The following is a 20,736-nucleotide window of genomic DNA, read 5'->3' as shown; positions in this document are numbered from 1 at the left end:
GTTCTTTCCACAACTTGAAGTGAAACAAGGTGTGTCAGCAATAATACAATACAGATGAAATAATCATGGGGTAAAGGTCGAGTGATTAATAAATTATTACTGGAAAGTTTTTAGGACATGCGCATTGAAACTTTATCGCTCTACTTTACGAACCCTTGAGATGCTAAAAGTAATTAAGCATATATTAATTAGAGTGAATCCTTAGTGGCCAACTGAGGGCATTTTGGCTGGCTTCACTGATCTTTACAGCCGCCTTGCTGGTACTTAAAATAATAAAATGAAAGAAAAACACAATTTTCTGCTTACATTTTTAATTAAAATACGAATTTATCCACAGATTAAAAATGAAAGGCAGAAAAAGCAAAAAAAAAAAATTAGCTACAATCAGGCACCAATGATACATGTTATGTCATATATTATCTTTTTTTTTTTTTTTTAAACAATTGCGATAACGCAACAATAACATTATTCAATATTCATTTATCCCACTGAAGATGTTTATAGCCTCTCACAACCTCACAAGTGGAGCTTAAAAAAGATCAGGGGGGCTGAGACACACAAATTGAGTCGTTGTGATTTTAAGCAAGTACTATATCTGAGCATAAATAACACAAAAAGCTAGTTGTGTTGGACCTGGAGAAAGAGACAACGTGTGGCCTGCAAAGAAGGAGTGTAAGAGTTAAGACGGCAGCGACGCTGTTGGCGGCATGGCTTGGCGAAACCTTCCGGCACTTTGGATTGTGGGATTTTTTTTTTGGGCAGGATTGTGGACTCTGGGGTGAAAGGGCGGCACACTGAAAACTCCAATGGAAGAGAGATCTGTATCCATAAAAAATATCTAACATAGAGCATCTTGTCCACCTGCTTTTAAGGTCCGGGTGATAAGAAGTGGACGTTGAAAAAGGGAAGGTGAGGAGGAACCCTGACACTGCACACTGGTGGGGGGGTATATTGGGGTAGGGGTGGTGATATAGACCCTGTTTAAGACTTTGGAGGACAGACGTGATGATGTCCTCACATTCTACAGAAGCTTGACGGAGCTGACAATCAAAAGTAGTGTCCTCGTGCTGTCTCGTGACATTCATGCAGTTTTGTGTAAAAGCAAAAGACAGAAATCCCCCACTAATTGCCGTTGGTGCTCTTTCTGTAACGCCCTAAATTACCACAAGACGGCGCCAAAGCTACGACGAATTGACAGGAAGGTATTTAGTGTTAAGGTTCAAACTGTGCATAATTTTACAGTAGTTTTATGTACTGTATACAATTCTATTCCTTTTTTAGTTGAACATTTCAACTTACGGCACTACTTACAAATTAATGGTGGTCACTGGTGGTACTTGGAAGGCCAAGTAGTTTTTTTTTTTTTTTACAGGTGGTGCTTACTGTAAAAAAAATTGAGAACCACTGGTAGACAATTTTAGGCAATTTGGAGGGGGTTGGATGGGGTGGGGATGTGCCCTGCAAATAGAGAGGGATTACTGTAGTCGTTGGATGTAAACATTTGTCGTCTCCTCCTCTCGTGTCCTCTCAGCGGATGTAGACGTCCCTGCCCCAGTCATCTTGGTTTTTGTTGCGGCCCTTGTTGGCCCCCGTGTCCAGCGGCTCCTGGCAGTAGCGCTCCCTCAGCTTGGCCCGCCCGTGCTGCAGCTGCCCCCCGTGACTGGGCGCCGGCGGCTGGTTCAGGTTCTCCTGGTCCGGCTCGGCGCCCTCGTCCTCCCAGGATGCCTGGCGCCCGTGGTGCTGCGCCAGGTGAGGACGGCTGCCCCCTCCGCCGCCGCGGTAAGGCTCAGGCTCCTCGTAGGGGTCGGTCTCAATGTCCATGCAGGAGTCTCCAGCCTCGGTGTACGCCGAGTCCCGGCTGCCCTGCGTCTCCGAGTCGAAGGTGTCTTGCCGGGAAAGGCCGCGGCCGCTGCCCCCTCGGACTTGACCGCGGGAAGAGCGCAGGTACGACTGTTGCTGTTGTTGATGCTGAGGTTTTCCCCCAAGGTCGCCGTGGTATTCGCTCCCGCCGCACTCTGTGCCCTCCCGCTTAGGGGGCTCGGCGTGCACTAGGTTGGACCCCTGGGTGAGTCAGAGGCGAACCACCCGCACAGTGACCATGCAGAGACAAACGGTGTGAGTAGTTAGTCAAGGTAAGCGGGGTGAGCAGAAGCAAAAAACACATTACAGATTAAAGCCGAACCTCAAAAGATGTACGCCCTAAAAGTGGTACGATGCAATTTGTAAAACTCGAGGCTACAAGAAAATATTTGCTTGCCATTATTTTCCATGACGTCTGTAATTTTGTACAAAATAGTAGTTAAAGTAAAATCTTAATGACTAAACACTTTTCTGAATCGTGATTTAATCCCTGAATTTTTTTCATTGTGCCGCTCCTTCTGGTGTGCCCACCTTGGCCACCAGGAGGCGATATAATACTGTCGTGCAGACACAAATAAAGACAAATAATACATCTACTACAACTGCTGTAAGCGACTTAACACTGGGAAAATAGATTGCGTTACATCTTTGGAGGTTCCACTCTGCTTCTACTAAGCAATATTGCACTATTTAACACATTTGCAGGTTAAAGTGCTGCTGTAAACATGCTCAAAAACGTCCATAATAAATATGCACCAAAAAAAAGTGGTCAAAGCAAACCAAAACACACCCAAGCAGTTAATGGACACAACTGTGCCACCCTCTGGCTCAATGAGGTCATGGCACCTTTTGACACTAAATGTGAAAAAAAATCTTTTGGTGTTACTCTCGTGGGGGGTATCTGTGATTAGACCTGTCCATTTTTACCTTTCAAATATCAAATATGGCTCTTGAGCACCAAAGTTTGCCCAACACCTGATATATGGATTTTGTAGTCAGTCAACCAGACATGCATTAGATGCATAACCAAACTGCATTTTTGGATGAGTTGGATTCTTGTAATTGTTAACAGGCATATTAGTGTGTCAGCCTGCAAAAAAGATGGGCGCCTTTTTCCGATTGAGGAGGAGGCAGGCATGACTTGCTGTTTTCAGGGGCGGCGCCATGGCAACAACGGGGGAGGACGGCAAACTGGAGAGCGGCTGGCGGAGGAAGGAGGCCACCGAGGTGACTAAACGAGGGCAGGGGATTTGGCTCTTAATTGCAAAGAGAAAGACGGGGGGGAGGCGGAGCCTTTTGAGTTTCTCCGTATTTCCGCTTGAGGTGAGAAGGTCTTAATTTAGCAGGTCATGTGAGTGTGTATATATATATGTCTGTGGGATTTTTTGAAGGGGGGGGCGGTGGATGAGTTCCTACTCCCGCATTCTGGCGGCCACAAAGTCTGAGTGCTGGACTGGCTTCAGAGGGCGTGCTCGTCCTCTTTTCCGTCGGCATGGCCGTCCATGTCGGGCCACGGATCCATATTCCTGCGCAGCGAGGTGAGCACCTGTACCTGCAGGTTGGAGACGGGCTCGGGCGAGGCGGCCAGCGCCGCCGTGGCCATGGTGCGGTTGAGCAACGGGTTGGGCGGGTTGCTGCTGGGGGGGTGCGTGGCCTTCCAGTAGGCCTCCAGGTAGTCGGCCAGGTGCTCGCAGGCATCCTCAAGCTGGTTCTCATCCAGGATGATGTCAAACAGTTCCTGCATGAACAGTAGAGGAGATGCCAACATTGCATTAGCGGGGGGCAACTGGCAGAAAAGCACTATATTTGTCCAAACGAGACTCCTCAAACTCACTTTAACATAGTTCCTCTACACTAAGATGCCACAAGATGGCGCCAAAACATTTGACAAAATATGTCTCAGGATTTTATCTAAAAAGCTGAAAAAAATTACTTTTCCAAAAAAAGTGTCTAATTGTCAAAGGACTTACAGGGGGGCACTGAGCCAACTTGTCTGCTGCCACCATCTGCACATTGAGGTGTTTGGCTTGAGACTTCCCCCTGGATTTAATGAGCCTCTGCAGAACCTGGAAAATAATTACAATAAAAAAAAAAAATTGTGAAAATGTTGAAATAATTTACAAATACTGAGAAATACAAAATTTCTAAAAACACGCAATAACATACAACCAGCTATTATTGCGACTCCATAAGTACTTTCCACCACGGGACTCACCTTAGGAGAGGCTATCTTGATGTAGACAATAATGGGAGCCAGCGAGGTCTTGGCCAGCTGAGTCGGGTGGTTGATTGTGTCGGCGTCCAGGGCCACCAGCTGCAGGGTGCGGGCCAGCTCAAAGATGCGCTCGATCTCGCTCTGAACCTCAGCTGCGCCCCCAAACACACGAGAGGAAGCGCTGAGTCCATGAGAAGCAACACACGACTCCCACTTTGTTCCAACTGCTAGGTTAGTACAAGATCATGCAAGGAAAAACCTCGTGTGAACTGGCTCAGCTCACACGTTCAGTTCCATTTAGACACAGCTAAATGGAACGATACGCGGCATTCTCATTCTGTCGCCTCCCGAGCATTAAGGAAGTCCTCATGTTGGTCAGTCTCTTTTAAAAAATAAAATAAAATAAGAGGAGGCACTTGAAGAATGAGATGCCATAAAAATATGGGAACACATTCTCATTAACACAGAAGCCATAGAATAATTAAAAAAAAATAAAATTGGAGATTAGTGTTGTTAGGGCTAACGGGAACTGCAGCAATTACAGTGGATATAAAAAGTCTACACACCCCTGTTCAAATCCATTTTTTGGTCCAATTAATGGTGGAAACATTTGAAAGAGTTCATGTTTTGTTTTTTATATCACATTTGAACAGGGGTGTGTAAATCTAAATTGGTAAACTGAGCTAATTTACAAATGATGCTAGCAGGCTAGCTTTTCTGCTAGCATGATCAAAGTGAAAGCATTTCAATTACTTCTATGTTCTAAATTAATTCACCATTGATCAAGCGAGCTAAATCTGAGTCAATTTTCAAATCACCTTTTGAAATGTAAATCACAGCGACGTACATGAGGTTCTTTTTAGTCTCTATATCGTCCGCGCTAGAGTCCTGTGACTGACGGGTGAACCAAACGGTGCCGTGCTAAACTGACTGCTAGCGTCGTGCTAATGTTGCCATCGAGTGTGCCACCCTCGCAGCGATAAAAGCTATCGAGGCCGGAAGTGGAGGCAAGGTTTCCATTATCCTCCGCGCGCACATATACTCATTGGTTGCAAATTGAAGTGAGAAGCTTGCCCCCCATTTCGCTATTCCTGGACTTCCCACTGTAGCTCCACAAGGACCATCTAAAGCACCTCCACCCTCACACAAGCGGCATGAGAGTATCAGTTTGTTTGGCTCCCGCTCGAAGAGAGCAGCTCGCGGCCCTTCTGCCCTCCCACGGATACGCTTTTTGGTTTCGTAACATTTTTTTTTTCAGTTTTTTTGGGGTGGTGGTTCTCTTTACCAGAAGCTACAAGCTATCACATGGAGAAGGATGAGAGGCAGCAGACAAGGCAAGCAGACGGGCAAATCAAATGTGGAGGATGGGTGAGAAAAGGAGGGGGGGGGGGTAAAGGGGGAGAAGGTGGGAAGAGGGGGGGATGCATACATACCCAGGACATCTGATTCAAGAGATGGTGGAGGAGGAGGAGGAGGAGGGAGATGATGAGGAGGAAATATGGGCGAAGGAGGGCAGAGAGACAGGATGAAGAAAAGTCAGACTCAGAAAGTCGGGGAGAAAATTAATGAGGAACAATTTTTGCGCGGTTCGGTTAAGTCGATTCCATTTCTTAATAATGTTCCTGGGTGAATTGGACCTGATGGATTGATGTTTGGAATTTGATCTTATCTGATAAGACGACATTTGAAGAGAGTCTAACAAAGTGGGATGATGACAACAATTGTGTGTGTGTTTGTGTGTTTACCCAGGCTGGAACGGGTGCTGGAGCGCTCGATGATGGTGTGTTTGCTGGGGTTATTGAGGACCGAGCGCTTGGCCAGCGAGATGTCCGCCGTCACCCGTGTGATGGATATCCTGCGACGGGAAGGCACTCGATCAATTTTTGGGGTAGGAAAAAAAAAAAAAAAAATGGCGCCTAACGCCAACTACTTACCTTCCCTCAAACTTGTGTTTCAGGAAATCAAAGAGAGCCTTCTGCATCATGTCTGTCACCTGCAGCATAAACGGCAATATTCAACACGGTCATACTTCCAACGCATCTATTCCCCAAAAGTATTGGGACACATGGCTGCTATGGCAGCTCGCACTCACTTCGTAGCCTTTGAGCGACGGTCCGACCAGGATGATGGGTCTCATGGAAGGAACCACGTCGTAGGGAGGCACGTGCTCCATCTATGACGAGACACACACACATTCTTTTAATCCACTCATAAAAGGACTCATGGCCACATATCCAACATTTATTCCCTTTCTACATGCATGTGCCTTAAAGAGGCGAGGCCCAGGCGGGCGTGTGTGTGTCTAATGCCGATGAGTTTCCGAGTGAGCAAAAAGTACATAAAAGCATGTTTGCTCTGAGCAAAAGAAAAAAAAAAAAAACCTTCACCGCATAAAGGCAATGCCCACGCATAGATCAGCCACATTTGAAGCTTATTCTTACATTGTGACTCAAGTATGATTCATCCATATAAGCGCTTTCTCTCTTCAAAAGTCCAGTTTCTTTCGCCGCCCCCCCCCCCAGACTAGGGCATACATAGTGACGACAGAAAATCTATATTGCCCATTACGCTTCCGCTTTGTATTGAAAAGGCATTTACATTATCTTACGTAAATCTCCCTCGGCCTCATTTGCATCCACACGGGGCTATAAATACATATTTTAAAAGGCTCCTAATGGCTCTCGTCGACGCGGGGCCCAGCGCTGGAGGGGTGTAGATAACATCGGTGTATTAATAGTGTTAGCACAGCGCGCAGTCGTCGCCGTGGTGTCATGTACGGTGTACAGTAACGGCGTCCGCTCCGCCGGCGCGTTTACATGCATTTCGGGCTTCGGCGATCCGCTTTGGCACTTAATGCCGGAGCTTCCAGAATATCTGCTCGGTTATCTCTGTACCCTGAGTACAGTATGTTTTAGACATTTCGGATAAGAGGATGATTAGCACAGGATTATCCCTTCCCTCATTTGATGGCTATGATGATATATGAACAATGGTTTTTTTATCTATATATTCTCATTTTCCTAATGTTTTGCCCACTTGAAAACGTTTTATGTTCAAACGCCTCCATTTTGGTCACAAATGGAAATGAAGGCGTGTCGGGAGGAATCAATAGACGTGCACCTGCGGCGTCGCCATGACGGCGAGGATTGGCGAGGCCTGGCGGGTGATGCATTTCAATGTGTGGTGGGATTACGGCTCACTCCGCAACCACTGAGACATTCGGTTTTGCTCTTTGGTTATATTTTCCATATCTGGGGAATTCTTTTTTTTTTTTCTTGTTTGGAGGTTTCTAATTACCGTACCATCGCTCGTACGATGCGGCCCGAGATGTTAGTTGGGTTAGGTATGGAAAAGCGCACTCACCGACTTCTGTTTCTGTTTAGCCGGACCGCCTACGGAAGCATTCCACGCAACATGCCAGAAGACACACAAAAACACACACAAGAAGCTGGTTAGTCATTGGGTGAAAAGCATTGAGGGGGGGGGTACTGCCATCGGGGGTACAGTTTATAGCGCCTTCCTATTAGAGTTTCAGGCAGCTGTGAGGTGTTAGTCTTGGATGAGTTATGGGCAAAGGGGAGGTGGGGGCAAATGCAGGCAGGTGGGAGGAGGAAGGAAGGGCTGTTGGCGAAGGCGAGAAGCATCCAGCACCCCCACCAAATCCCAAAGTCCGATCCCATCACTTCCTAGTGTTACCTTCTTAAAGAAAGGCAGCCGGTGCGTGTTGGCCTGAGGCGAGGTCACGCTGCCGGACATGACCTTGGGGGAGCGAGGGTCCCCCTGCGACTCAGGGAGCTCCTCGGCATCCAGGTCCAGGGGGTCAACATCATAGGTCACAGTGGGCATGTCCGTGTGTGCTAATTGGCATGTGGGAGGGGGCGGGGCATAGAAGCGAAAGCGCGGAGACAGTGACAGAAATAAGGAGGAAAAAAAAAGGAGGGGAAGATAGAAGACGAGATGTGAGATGCATCGGAACGGAAGCACCAAAGGAAGAAAAGAAGATGACATTGACAAGAGTGTGAGGGAGAAAATATCAGATCGTCACGAGGAAATGCAATGAATGTGCCGAGTGACGGTAATGAATAGAAGACAGCGAGCATTCACCACCCAAAAGAATTTCTCGCCTTTTGTTCAACCGATGGTGTTGAAAAAAATGAATCGCGCGCTTTTTCCTGATTGAGCAATGAAATAGACCTTCTCAATGGAGCCTCGCAGTTTGGAGAGCCTTAATTAAAGCAACAAAAGCTGAGTGACATGAGCAGAAAACGGAGACAGGAGGAAGTTATCGAGGAATGGACTTTGTGTCACGTGATTTAACACGGTCCGCCGCTTGCTTCTTTGATTGGCCACTCGTGAATATGCTAATTGCTTTGACCTCACCTGTGCCGGGTGGGGTGGGCCTGCGTGTTCCCGTGGCGACATCCAGGCTTGAGCTTCCTCCAGATTTACTAAGACAGAACCAAAAGGATATAAATGCCACGTTCATCATTTAGCTTCTTGTATTTTTCCGAACCTGGAGCTGAGTCGGTTCTGCCTCATCCTCTGCTCCTGTAGAAGTCGGGTGTTCTCTAGCTTGACCGGGCTGGGGATGAAGCCCACCTCGCAGCCCTCCTTCACCAGACGCCCGATCCACCAATCGTTGTTGTATTTCTGCAAGAACAAAAACACAGCCAGGCGTTACGAGACGATCATCCACCGCAGGATGGCGGCGCAAACAAACCTCTTTGATGTGTAGGAAGTCTTTGGCTTCGAAGGATATGGCCATGCCCTGCACGGGAACGTCATCGCTGGGGCCCGGGTTGTAGCCCACGTTTGTCCGCACGGCAAACGCGACTGGTTTGGTCTGGACAGAAAATATTAAATGTTCAACAGCCACAAAAGATAAAGAGTAGTCAAACGGACGACTGACCTTTGCTTTCTCGAGCGTGGCGAGGGCCTGCCTGTCCGCCTCCTTCCTCAGGGCCTCGGGATCCTCCTCCAGGGACACGTCGGAGTCCGACGGCCGGCTCGTGTAGGAGTCGGCCGAGCCCTGCCGCATAAACACAAGAGCGTGAGGGATGTTCTGTGTGCTCTTTTGCAGATTGTCCATCTTTTCCTGTCTCCTGCCGACTATGTGGAGATGGCTACGTGGCCTACAAGGTCGCTCATATTAAGAACTGAAAGCTGACTCGGTGTAATTTGAGGTGCTTTGGCCCCACAACAAAAGGTAGAGTCAGCCATGCGGATGAGCCATCAGGTAGGTACACACTACTCATAACGAGGACTGGACATTTCATTAGGTACATCCAGACACTGTATGACAATATTTTTTATCACAATAGCATTTATTTATTTATTGCCGGTGTTCGGGTGTACCTAATGAAGTGTCCAGAGAGTACATCTCTGTGTTTTGCAGGTGTTGCTGACAAGAGCGCCGACAGCTGAGTGCGGCAAGCAGAACAAGTGAGTCATGAGGTGTGGGCCTCCAAAATAGAGGTGAGAGTGCGTAAAAGATAACGTAAGCCATATGTAACCGCGATGGATGAATTCCCTGCTGGCATGTCGAGTGAACATGACGGATTTGAAAAGACATCTTTGATGCGGTCATAGTTTTCCCAAATAATACAAACACATCTTAAAGCAAAATACATCATTAATCATTTCCAAAGAGTTACATTATTGTATAAAAAGAAAATAGCTTTCGGTAGGCCTACAACGCGAGATGATAGATAATTGCGAAATCTCTTCAGTAAAAAAAAACAGCTGATCTTAAAACGTTAAAATCGAAATTTACACACAGTTAAACAGAGTTGTGTGCTGCTACTTAGTGGCCAAAGGTGGAATTACACCCCAAACTAAGGAACTCAGCTAAATATCATGTAGATGGCGAATCCACATGGATTTGGATTTAAATTTACTTCAAAATTGACCTGGATAATGTTAATGTCTGGTCACAATGGGACAAATTGGGGTTGAAGTCCAAACATGGCAGCTGTGTGGGTTTGCGTAAAGGATGCTGAAGGTGGCAAAAACACTGTGTGGTTTTTGCACGCGTGTGTGTTGAATGTCCTACGCCGCCTTTCATGACTATCCTCATTTCTCTTTGAGCAATTCCCGACCAAACGACAAACACCAGCGTGTTGATTCTGGCTCAGCCACCTGTCGCATTGTGCCGCTCGGCAGACTCGCGTGTAGACACTCCCTGTTGCCGAGGCGACGGCCCTCCTCGCTAATTTACGGTGTTCCTCTACACACACACGCTTAACCACACACTATCCCCGCTTCCTGTTGCATCTCGGCGCACGTAACGAGGATGGCACCAGCCGCCTTCGCCGACAAGCTCTGACTCATCCTCTGGGAGCATCCCGACAACGAGGGAAGTTCAACAGAGGATTTTAATGGCCGACCTTGGAGGGTGGGGAGGGGTGAAATGGACTAAAATAAAAGGCACCCGGATGACGTCGGAAATAACTGACAAATGTTTTGAGTCACACTGGAACACAAAAAAAAAAAAATAGAAGAGCGAGGCAGCTAGCGACCCATCCATCCATTTTCAATGACACTTGTACTCCAAACCACTGCAGCCATTTTACAGCATTTTGACTTTTTAAAGACCCACAGGAATGTGGCCAATTATTATATACGCACGAAATCTACTAAATGAAGTATGCAGGGGGGGGGGGGGATCCGCTGAACTAATCAATAGCAATGAATAGCTGTTTGCTGTAAGGAGTACAAAAGAAAACAAAAGTCTCCAGGAACTCAACTCAACCCTTCTTCGTCTTCCCCTCCTCATGTCACCGGGGCTGTGTCTCTAATTTAGCCGCTTGCTTCACTTCGCATACAGCTCCCTGTTGAAAATAGCTGCGAGTCACGTGACGGAGCAGCTGCCACCCCATTGGCCGCCGCCGGTCTGGAGACCCCCGCGGTGTCATAGTAACCACCTCAGCTGCATCCGTGTGGAGGAGGCGATGGGGAAACTTGAGGGTGGTTGTGGATGAATTTGAAAGTGTTGGAAAGAATCCATCACGCTCAATCTGGTTGAAGGCGTGACAACGTCACCGGAGTGGGAATAATCCAGAAGATGATGAAAAATGCATTGTGGTAGATTGGCACCTCCTTCGAGGTGATATTGAATAACTCAGAAGGGGGGGGGGGGGATAGCAAGGAGAGGGGGCAAACGGACACAGGCGAGCTTTGACTAATGAGGCTCGAGAAGCATTGTTACCGCGCAACAAAGAAAAATGACTTCACGTTCCCTGCGACGAGTGCTTTCTCCGGAAACGACTTTTAGGGAAGAGGCGGAACACCTCGACGCTGAAAATGTTGGATTGGAGGCCGAGGAACCTGCCAGTCCAAGTTGAAGGTTTCTGGGGTTACAGTCTTTCGCTCCATCATTTCAATCGTGTAACAAACTAAAACGTCCTATATTTGTTTTGTGCGTAGACGTGACAAGACTGGAGTGCCAAGATACCACATGGCAGAAAAAGAACTCATCTACAAAAACAAATCACATTCGTAGCACACGGTCACGAACGGCGGCCATCTTTATTTGCTCTGTCACAGCGGTGCCATGGTAACCAAGTCTGAGGTTGCGAAGTTCACTGGAGATGTGAGTCATGCATTTAAGTTTGTTTGTGCTCATCTTTTTGTCGTGAGAATGCTATAAATATAAAAAACATAATTTTACGAGCCACTAGGAACATTTATTCCATAGGATCTTTAAAAAGCTACATTGAAAAGGTCAAATAACTGTATAGGGATCATTTCGGATGCGTCTACGGTTATCTCAGAAAAAGCCTTAGAGCGATAGATAAAGAATGCATATATAAAGCCAGAAAATTAATTAAAAAAAAAAAGCTATGAGCTGTCAAAGTGTCATTTTGGTGGACCTCGATTTAGGTTTTAAAGCAACTAAAGCTGAATCATAGTCCCATTTTGATTTGAGGACAAAAAGAAATGAATAATACAAAGTAGCTTTGAATATTTCAGTTTAGTTTCTGATACTCTGTGAACAAACTCTGCCAGCAACATCGACATTTCTCCGTTCTATGAGTTAACAACTTGGAATGCCGCCCTATGAAATGGCCACGGCGCTGTCCCGGAAGGCTGACTGGTCATCGCGCATAGCACTGGACGCGACCCGGTGGGGGACTGGAAGTCTAAATTAAAAACACAGAGCCTTCCCAGCAGCTGTGAGCCACCCAAAATGGAATTACAAAGTAAGCCGCTGACCCACAGTTACGGTACAATCAGGACACGGGCTGGCAAATTCACATTTCCCACCCAAGTTACAACATCTCAGAGCAACACCTGCCAAGGCTTGGACTCACAAACGCACACGCATGCACAGTCAGTCCGACAAATGGCCGCCGAAAAGTCTGCGAAACTCTTCTTACCACGACGGGCCGCTGAATCCGATCAGTCCTCTCCATACCTCCTTTGCCACACTCTCCTCACCACGGCCGACCCAGAGAGGCGGGGGGGGGGGGGGGGGGTCAGTGCTGGAGTCCACAGACCGGTGTGTGTGTGTAAAGTGGCAACTAGTGTGTGTGTGTTAGCTTGACAAGTGGACATGAGCAGAGAGATCCAGAAAAGTGTGCGATGTGTGTGTGCGTGTGAGAAAAGCAAGAGACGCTCTCTTAACCTCCAACCCCACCCCAGCGCACTCTCTCGTATCCCTCCACAACCCAAAGGAACGTGAACCTTGTGTAAAGGAAGGGAACTGGAGCCAGCGGGACCGGGGTCGGGTTGCAGGACTTGTGCTACATTTGCAAACTGGGGAAATATATTTAGCCGGCGGGCCAGGCAGGAACAGAGACGTAAGTGCGCCGAGGCCAAGGAGGAGGCCTGGTATGCAGCCGTCAGCCATCCAATGCTCCAGCTGACGTGGGATAGGACGGGGCAGTGCCGGGGGAAACCCCCCTCCCCTCTGGAGCCTGTTCACTGCTGATCTCTCATGGACTCACAGAAACCGGTCCAGGACTGCTTTAAAACAACTGGCTGTGGACAGTTGTTCACTTAAAAGCAAGTCAATGATGCGCTTAGATAGCGCTTTAGCTTTTGGTGTCCAAAGTGTCCAGTTCCAAACCAAACTCAAGTTCCGGGTCATTTGCATGATTTTTTTTGGGCCCAAATCTAACATTTTCTGCCATTAAACCCAAGTCTTAAGCAAGTGCCAAGTTGTTTGATCCAATTCTAAAGCATCCATCCAATAAATCTTCAACTTAAGTTTTACGTATAGGCTCATTGTGTCCACTAGGGGACAACCTGTGACCCGATCAGCACGCAATGGTGAAAGAATGGGCACCTAGTAGTTGGTCAAACTGCAGCAACTGCTAGTTATCAACCAAATCATTCCAAAACTCAGTTGGAAATTTAATAAACCACACCGAGTTCTTTTATATATTACATTTTCAATTGAAGGCTTTACATGGTCTTTAAATAGAACGAGTCTTGGTCCTAAAGGAATGTGAATGTTTTGATAACATCATCGGTGTATCGGGAGCACAAAAATCCCATCCCCTTCCATCCACACTGTCATCCGGCCAAGAAAGCGTAGCACGGCGGCAGACGGTCATCCTCGTCGTGTTTTTGTTGAACTTGACGCGCAAACCAGGCTACGCAAACACGTAGGCCGCCGTGGCGCCCACGCACAAGAAAGCGTGTCGCCGAAGCGCAGTCACCCTCGCATCCCCATCCCACTGTGGCTGCGCGCACGGTGGTGGGGGGGGGGGGGGGGGGGGGAGATTCAGTGGCCCGGTTGCCATAGAAACCAAGCCCCGGTGTACCAGCCAGCTTCGCCGCCGACGGCTGATTGTGTATATCTGTGCGTTTTCGTGTCTTTGAATGAGTTTGCTCCTGCGGAGGAGTGCGCGAGACTAAAACGTCTATACGGGGCCTGGCTTTGAAAAATAGGGTGAAGGTATAAAACCTAGAGGGTGCCCACACGCTTTTTTGTGGTGGTGGTGATGGTGGTGTTCATTTGTAAAGGTCTTTCACCAACCTCAATTCCAACTAAAGTACTCCAAGTAAAGCAGTTGGAAAGTAACCCAATCTTAGTCTAGCATCAAAGTTTACGTTTCGTTCTAGTCCCAAATAAATCTCAAGTAATAAGTCCAAAGTGAAGTCGCTAAATTAGCTAAAGCTAATGAACTGGGTCAGATCTGACAGTCGAGCGTAGGTTTAAAATTTGTATCGTCCATGTTTGAAACCAGCTCTGTATTAATTTGAGCCAAGTCTTTTGGTCCAAGTCAGGTGCAAGTCTTAAGTCATCTACTTTTTTTTTTAAGTGTTGTTAGAATTGCGCAAGTCCTGTATCGCAATTCTCAACGGGACGGACGTTACCTGTCGGACGAAGCTGTTGGACGTGGTATCGGACGAGGTGCTTCCATCAGAACGCTTGAAGCGGCTCTTCCTCTTGGCGTACTTGCCCTGAGGAAAGAAAGAAGCCTGGGTGTGGCTTTGAAAAACAAAAACAAAACAACTTTGCCTCCACACAGTCATTTATCTTAACAGATGGTTGTAAAAGGCCCCGGCCTGCCGCTGTCGCCGACGGAGGCGACATTGGCCAGAGCGGGAAACACGCGCACAATTCACGAGCAGCTGCGGCGACTCCTCATTTTTCATGTTCTGTTGCAAGCCTCTAATCAGATTGGCGGACCCTTGCCAAGTGGACTCTATCCGGGTTGGGCAGAAGCCGTTCATTACATTAGAAGCCCACCCTGGCCACATCGCCATGGTTACACAATGCCGACTAATCACGTTTGCGGAGGAGACGGCCTGTTCTTCTTCTTCCCGTGAGGAACCGCCGCGTGAGAACCAAAACGCACCGGCAAACGCTTTGTATCGCACACATTGGACACTTGATTAGGTACACCCAGACAATCACACGCCACTCAAGATCTCATTATGAGGCAATTCAATAATTAGCATATTGTGCAGGGTCAGACAAAAAAAAAAAAAATAGCATTATTATATTGGATTTGGCAGGTGTGCCGAATAAAATGTCCTGTGAGTGCATTACAGTAGCCCAGGATAGCAGCACTTGCTTTACTTGCTCAACTGATTGAAAGAGTTGTTTTGATTTATTGAACATGTAGCAATACTCCAGACCTGCAGGTGGCAGCAGTTTGTATTCAGTCGTTCTTAAGTTTTATACCAACATAGTGATCTATTATAAAAAACAGTAACATAGTAGGCCTCTGTGTTCCTAAAAATAGTTGTTGTTTTTTAAGTGTAAATGAATGCAACAGGTATTACAGATTAAAGCAAATGTCATGTAAAATACGACTCTACTTATAATTGATCCAAATTTGTCTTTTTTTCTTGTCTTTTAAGGTTGTATCGAGGCATGGGGGGGTGGCAGCAACAGGGACTGCAGGGGGCTTCTTGGTGGTAAATGTCCCACCAGATTAAATGTTGATGTATAATTAAAGAGGAAGTAAGCAGGGGTGTTTATTCAAGTGGAGGTGTGGCAGGGCAAACTTCAAACGTATCTTTAAATTGATGAGATTAGTTTGGTCACAGATCAAATAATTCTTACTATTTTGATTGCCTCACCAAATAGCAAGGTTTGAGAGTCTAAAGCTCAAGTTTTCTGGTACATGGAGAACTTTGTGGGGGCTGAGAGTGGGAAGGAAGGTATGATTGGAAGCGCTGGTTTCTCTCACTGCATGTACGTAGAGAGATGAGTGTGCTCAGCGTGGGTGTTTGTTCCACTTTTTCCACCGACAAGAAAGAAATAAAAATAAAATATTGTGGATTGTTGTGTTTGCACACTCAATCTCTCGAAAAAAGGAAGGCACAGACTATTTGTGGCTGCTGTGAAATGACACCATGGAGGAGTTAGGACTATGTGTGAAATGATGTTGGCCAATTTGCAGATTTTTCTCTCTATTGAAATACTCAAAGTCAGATGATCTGTTTGTAATTCATATCTTGTTTTAGTGTTAAAGGAAATAAAAAACATTAATTCACATGTATTTTGAAATAATCAGCCTATTACTCAGTCATCAGAATTTCATTTTGCAAAATATTGGACTTAACGTCGGCCTAAAAAATAAAAACATTGGCGAGCACAAAAATGGGTGTAAGGGTGTTTTTAAATAATAAAAATAAATATTTGTTCTTTGAAAATGAAATACAAACGTATTTGTATCATAATTAAAAATTCCAATTTTTCCGAGTTGACCTTGTAACAAAATTAAAATATTGAATAAAACATTAGAAACGACATGCGCAATAACAATCAGATGAAATTTCAACTCCAAAAGTGAGCATTATCATCTTTGTAAAGAAACCATTTTTGATTGGATGGCTTAATAGCATGTATACCTAATGAAGTGGCCTCCAGGTCTTTAAGATTTTAGCGATTTTCTTTACGATAAAATGGAATTCTACATGTCTACGTTGTCGTTAAACAAAGGCGTGGCTTTGCATCGCATCCAATTGAGATCCAATTGCATTGCTTATCTCGCCACTGTGTACACAAACGCTGATTATTAGCCACCAATTAGGACTATCTGTTCACAAAACATTAATATATATCAAATAAAATACATAGGGGGGGAATTGGATATTAATGTACATAGAATGCCTTCTCTAGGGCAAATGAGCTCATGGGAAGCAAATGTGTAAGTGGCAAACAACCTGTTAATCTGTTTTGGGAAAACACGCGCAACATTTGTTGACAGAAAACGGCTCCAGTCAAATTGCTTGAATATAATATGGGTCTTTTTCCCCCCTCTCTCTCTTAACCCTGTCTTTTTCTTACCTGTGATTGAGGATGGGGGTCGAACATGTCCATTTGGATCTCCTGGGTCGAGGTGGAAGGCGTCCTGGACATACTACTTTTCTGTACCATTGAATTAACTTTTGGCCCTTGATTAAAGACTGTCTTTTAGGCTGAGGGGGGGGGGGGGGCGGGGGTGTTTACGTCGGTGTCCACGGACTCATCTTTGTCGTGGAAGTGGGGCTCGCCCGGCCGATGCTGAGTAGAATGGCAACAGCTGCCTTCTCTGCAAGCTTGCCGACAAGAGCGGAGGAAGGAAGCGCCGTGTTGCTAGGTTAGCGGTAGGGAACGAACATACATCCGGTTGTAGCCTTCAAAATAAATTTAAAGCGAATAATAGTGGAAATATATCTGATTGCAGAACGGTAACACTACGCCCAAGTACCTTCTTCGCCTTTCTGATAGTGTGCAATTAATGGCTTTCTTTGCAGTGTATTTTATTTTTCACATTCTGTTGCTTTTACACTAACGAATGCTAGTGTAGTTTGTAAAATGTCGAGAATGACTTTTTGCTTTTATTTCAAAGGCCTCCATCTCCAACTTCCAGTGTTATTTTTGTGTACATTCTTTTTTGCTTCTCTCTCCAACTGGCAGTCCAACAGCCCCGCCCTGACCGACAGATCACATCGATTGATGGGGGAGATCACACATTCACGCGAAAAGGTAGTGCCATAGTAATAACATTAATATTAGTACACGTGTAGCTAAAAATATACTGGATAAATAATCTTCAAAGCACGTCAAAAAAGTGGGCGGAATAGGTTGAATAATAAAGTACAGGGGAAAACATGTGTGAAGGCCATTAGCCTTCACACAATAAAAAAGTTAATGGTGTAGAATAACATATGTGTGAAGGCCATTAGCCTTCACGCAATTATTGAAATTTGGAGAATAAGGAAAGGAAAACAAGCCTGTCTCCTACTTTAGCACAGTGCGTGATGCCATGGCAACAGCAAATCACAGGCATCTAATTTTTATACATTTGATAACCTCGTGATGTGGATAAGGCATGAGCATGCCATGTCCATGTATTTCGGTCAAAATAATTCAGTTTTCTTATTAGCATTAGCTAGCTATCTTACTTTCTTCTAAGTGTAATGCCAATGCATAAACAGGCTGTGGAAGAAAAAGTAGCAGGAAGTAAAGTAAACATAGCTGTTTATGAATTTTGTTGTTGTGTCACATCTTACAGCTCTCTTCATAGCCATGTAACATATCCTGTAAGGTTATGAAATGGACCAGAATCTTATCTATACAGAGAGATTATGCTGGAGATATTGTCAGTTACCTGAGGTGAAGAAGTGCATGCATGCACCCACACAACTGGCGTGCACTGTTGCCATGGTGACGGCCTGCTGGTGAGCTACGACTATATAGTGAGCGCATGAGGAGCATTGTATGTATTCTATTTATCTGCAGTATTCATTGGGGATAGGGACCCAGTCCTCCAAGTTTACAGGTTTAGATTGCCTATATATACCACATTATGGTGGCTTTTTTTTTTTTTTGTAGCTTCTCTGCACCCATTTTGTACGTTTTTTCATTAATGACTGTTAATTATGGAAGTGTCTTTTTTTCTGTTTGGAAATATTTTTTCTCCGTCTGCATTTTTGTAAAATAACAGTTTTCTGTTTTTCATGAATACAATACGCTCCCATGCACGTAAAATATTTACGGATTTTAAAGTTATAGAATACCTAACTACTTTTTTTTAAATTGCTTCAGGGCCTTTACACGCTGAAACATTGCCCTCGTGTGGTTCAAGTGTAAACTGCACCCTTTCGACCCACAATGCACTGTAACGACATTGGTCGTTACCATTATGGTGCAAAGGGGAGTCTAATGAACATACTGTTAAATACGATGAGTGAAGCTATCAAAGAACTAAAATATTATCGTCTCAGACCTTATTAAACTTGTTGTGTGCAAGATTAGCAATACCCGTGCTAAATTTGATCGGCGTTCAAAGAAAGTTCTTTTCATGAATTGAGATGGACTTGCCTGCCTAATGGTACATTCCTGTCCGTTGCCGAGATCGCTCTTTTTCTATCGAAGTAGCAGCCATGAGGTAGGACTCCCGTCGAAAGAAGACAATTGCTTTATTTTAAACTGTCCAAAAACACCCTTTTTACACACTGCGCTTCTCAATCAAGACATAACATGTTACATTTAAACGACACGGATTGTAACCTGTCCTCCTAATGCCGACAATGGCGTGTTTAACCGTGGCTTTGCGCCACACGATGTAGCCGAGGGAGAGGCCATGTTGTCAACCAGGCTAGCGGTTAGCAACATCAGCTAATGACGTGGAGTCTCACAATCCACATTACATATGCGACATATACATTTTCTTTTGATTTTAAGCGTGTGTTTTTTAATGTCTTTAATTGTCTGTTGTGTTCGTGTCGTGCAGCATGCTCAGGCTCCAGAAGAGGCTCGCCGCCAGCGTGCTGCGCTGTGGCAAGAAGAAGGTCTGGCTTGACCCCAATGAGACCAACGAGATCGCCAATGCCAACTCTCGTAAGTCGACCCAAAATGTAACTATACTAAAACCCAACCATGCTCTCGCAATCAGGCATAAAATGCCAATTTGCTTACACCCCAAAGCAGGCTTGATCTTTTAAGGAGATCCAAATGTCCTCATTAATCGAAATCCTTTAATGCACCCTATAAAATGGGATTTGGTACTCACAGTTATCGTTGATCTCTCCACCAACAGTAATCGTGGATCGCCGTGTCGATATTCCTTTGTGATCTGAACTTTCATTCCGAGTCAGACGTTTTACATCGTCTGTCCACCCCCATCTTGCTTCTTTTGCATTCTCTGTGAACTGCTGTGACTTGACATCATATGAGGAAGCGTTGAGCTGTGTGACAGTGGATTTATTTTCCTAAAAGAAAATTCCAATTGGGTTTGTCAAATAAGGATAAATCTTTAGTGTGCAACTGCTGACATCTGACAAGAGAGGGCGCTATTATCCAAGTAGTCACAGTACAACTACTCACCTCGCCTCCTTGTCCCTTCCAGGCCAGCAGGTGCGCAAGCTGGTGAAGGATGGTCTCATTATCCGCAAGCCCGTCACGGTCCACTCCAGGGCCCGCTGCCGCAAGAACACGCTGGCACGCCGCAAGGGCAGGCACATGGGCATCGGTAGGTTCCGTGCACTGCCCGCCGCCACCGGGAATTCCCGCCAGGTCATTTCCCTTACATTTTGCCTTCTCGTCTTCAGGTAAGAGAAAGGGTACCGCCAACGCCCGTATGCCCGAGAAGCTGATTTGGATGCGCCGTATGAGGATTCTGCGCCGCCTGTTGCGCCGCTACAGGGAGTCCAAGAAGATCGACAGGCACATGTAAGAAAAACTGGCGTTTTGACAATGCAATTTGCAATGCTACACCAATTTTGAATGTAACCTTTTTTTTTTCTCTCAGGTATCACAGCTTGTATCTGAGGGCCAAGGGTAACGTGTTCAAGAACAAGCGTATCCTCATGGAGCACATTCACAAGCTGAAGGCCGACAAAGCTCGCAAGAAGCTCCTGGCGTACGTTTGCAACCTCATTTTGACGTCATTCTCCCCAGCTGACAACATAAATATACCTTTTTTCTCAAATTGTTTCCTTTTTGCAGCGATCAAGCCGAGGCCCGCCGTACCAAGACCAAGGAGGCCCGCAAGCGCCGAGAGGAGCGCCTCCAGGCCAAGAAGGAGGAAATCATCAAGAACTTGTCCAAGGAGGAAGAGGGCAAAAAGTAATCGGGGTTCACCTCTCCTGTCTAAATGTGTGTATGGATCGCTGAAAATAAAAAGTGTTCATAAAGACATGTCACGCCTCGTCTGCTTGACTCAACGCAAAGCTGGCAGGTCAAACAGTATCCGCAACCCCGGTGAAGA

At 45.9% G+C, this 20,736-nt stretch overlaps 2 protein-coding genes across 7 annotated transcripts; one reads left to right on the top strand and one right to left on the bottom strand.

The window, feature by feature from the left end:
- Window positions 1-312: 312 nt before the first annotated feature.
- Window positions 313-19,708, bottom strand: cacnb1 (calcium channel, voltage-dependent, beta 1 subunit). 6 transcript variants are annotated; one of them, XM_061303352.1, is made up of 14 exons: window positions 19,540-19,708; window positions 14,402-14,488; window positions 8,985-9,104; window positions 8,796-8,918; window positions 8,589-8,725; window positions 8,456-8,523; window positions 7,772-7,932; window positions 6,168-6,248; window positions 6,010-6,068; window positions 5,821-5,930; window positions 4,076-4,227; window positions 3,831-3,926; window positions 3,413-3,598; window positions 313-2,061 (listed from the first exon to the last, which is right to left on the bottom strand). In XM_061303352.1, exons 1-14 carry the CDS (start codon window positions 19,612-19,614, stop codon window positions 1,528-1,530), a joined length of 1,989 nt encoding a protein of 662 aa, XP_061159336.1. In that variant the 5' UTR covers window positions 19,615-19,708; the 3' UTR covers window positions 313-1,527. The 6 variants fall into 6 exon arrangements, with proteins under 6 accessions (XP_061159336.1, XP_061159337.1, XP_061159335.1 ...); XM_061303353.1 differs by lacking the exons at window positions 7,772-7,932; window positions 19,540-19,708 and adding exons at window positions 7,439-7,467; window positions 16,830-16,989; XM_061303351.1 differs by lacking the exon at window positions 19,540-19,708 and adding an exon at window positions 16,830-16,988.
- Window positions 18,801-20,666, top strand: rpl19 (ribosomal protein L19). The gene is made up of 6 exons (XM_061303358.1): window positions 18,801-18,915; window positions 19,261-19,367; window positions 19,876-19,998; window positions 20,078-20,198; window positions 20,278-20,388; window positions 20,475-20,666. Exons 1-6 carry the CDS (start codon window positions 18,911-18,913, stop codon window positions 20,596-20,598), a joined length of 591 nt encoding a protein of 196 aa, XP_061159342.1. The 5' UTR covers window positions 18,801-18,910; the 3' UTR covers window positions 20,599-20,666.
- Window positions 20,667-20,736: the final 70 nt, after the last annotated feature.

Source organism: Syngnathus typhle, linkage group LG17, assembly GCF_033458585.1.
Source record: "Syngnathus typhle isolate RoL2023-S1 ecotype Sweden linkage group LG17, RoL_Styp_1.0, whole genome shotgun sequence".
NCBI lineage: Eukaryota > Metazoa > Chordata > Actinopteri > Syngnathiformes > Syngnathidae > Syngnathus > Syngnathus typhle.
Note: the sequence above shows the minus strand (reverse complement) of the source record. Positions and strands in the feature narration are given on the sequence as shown.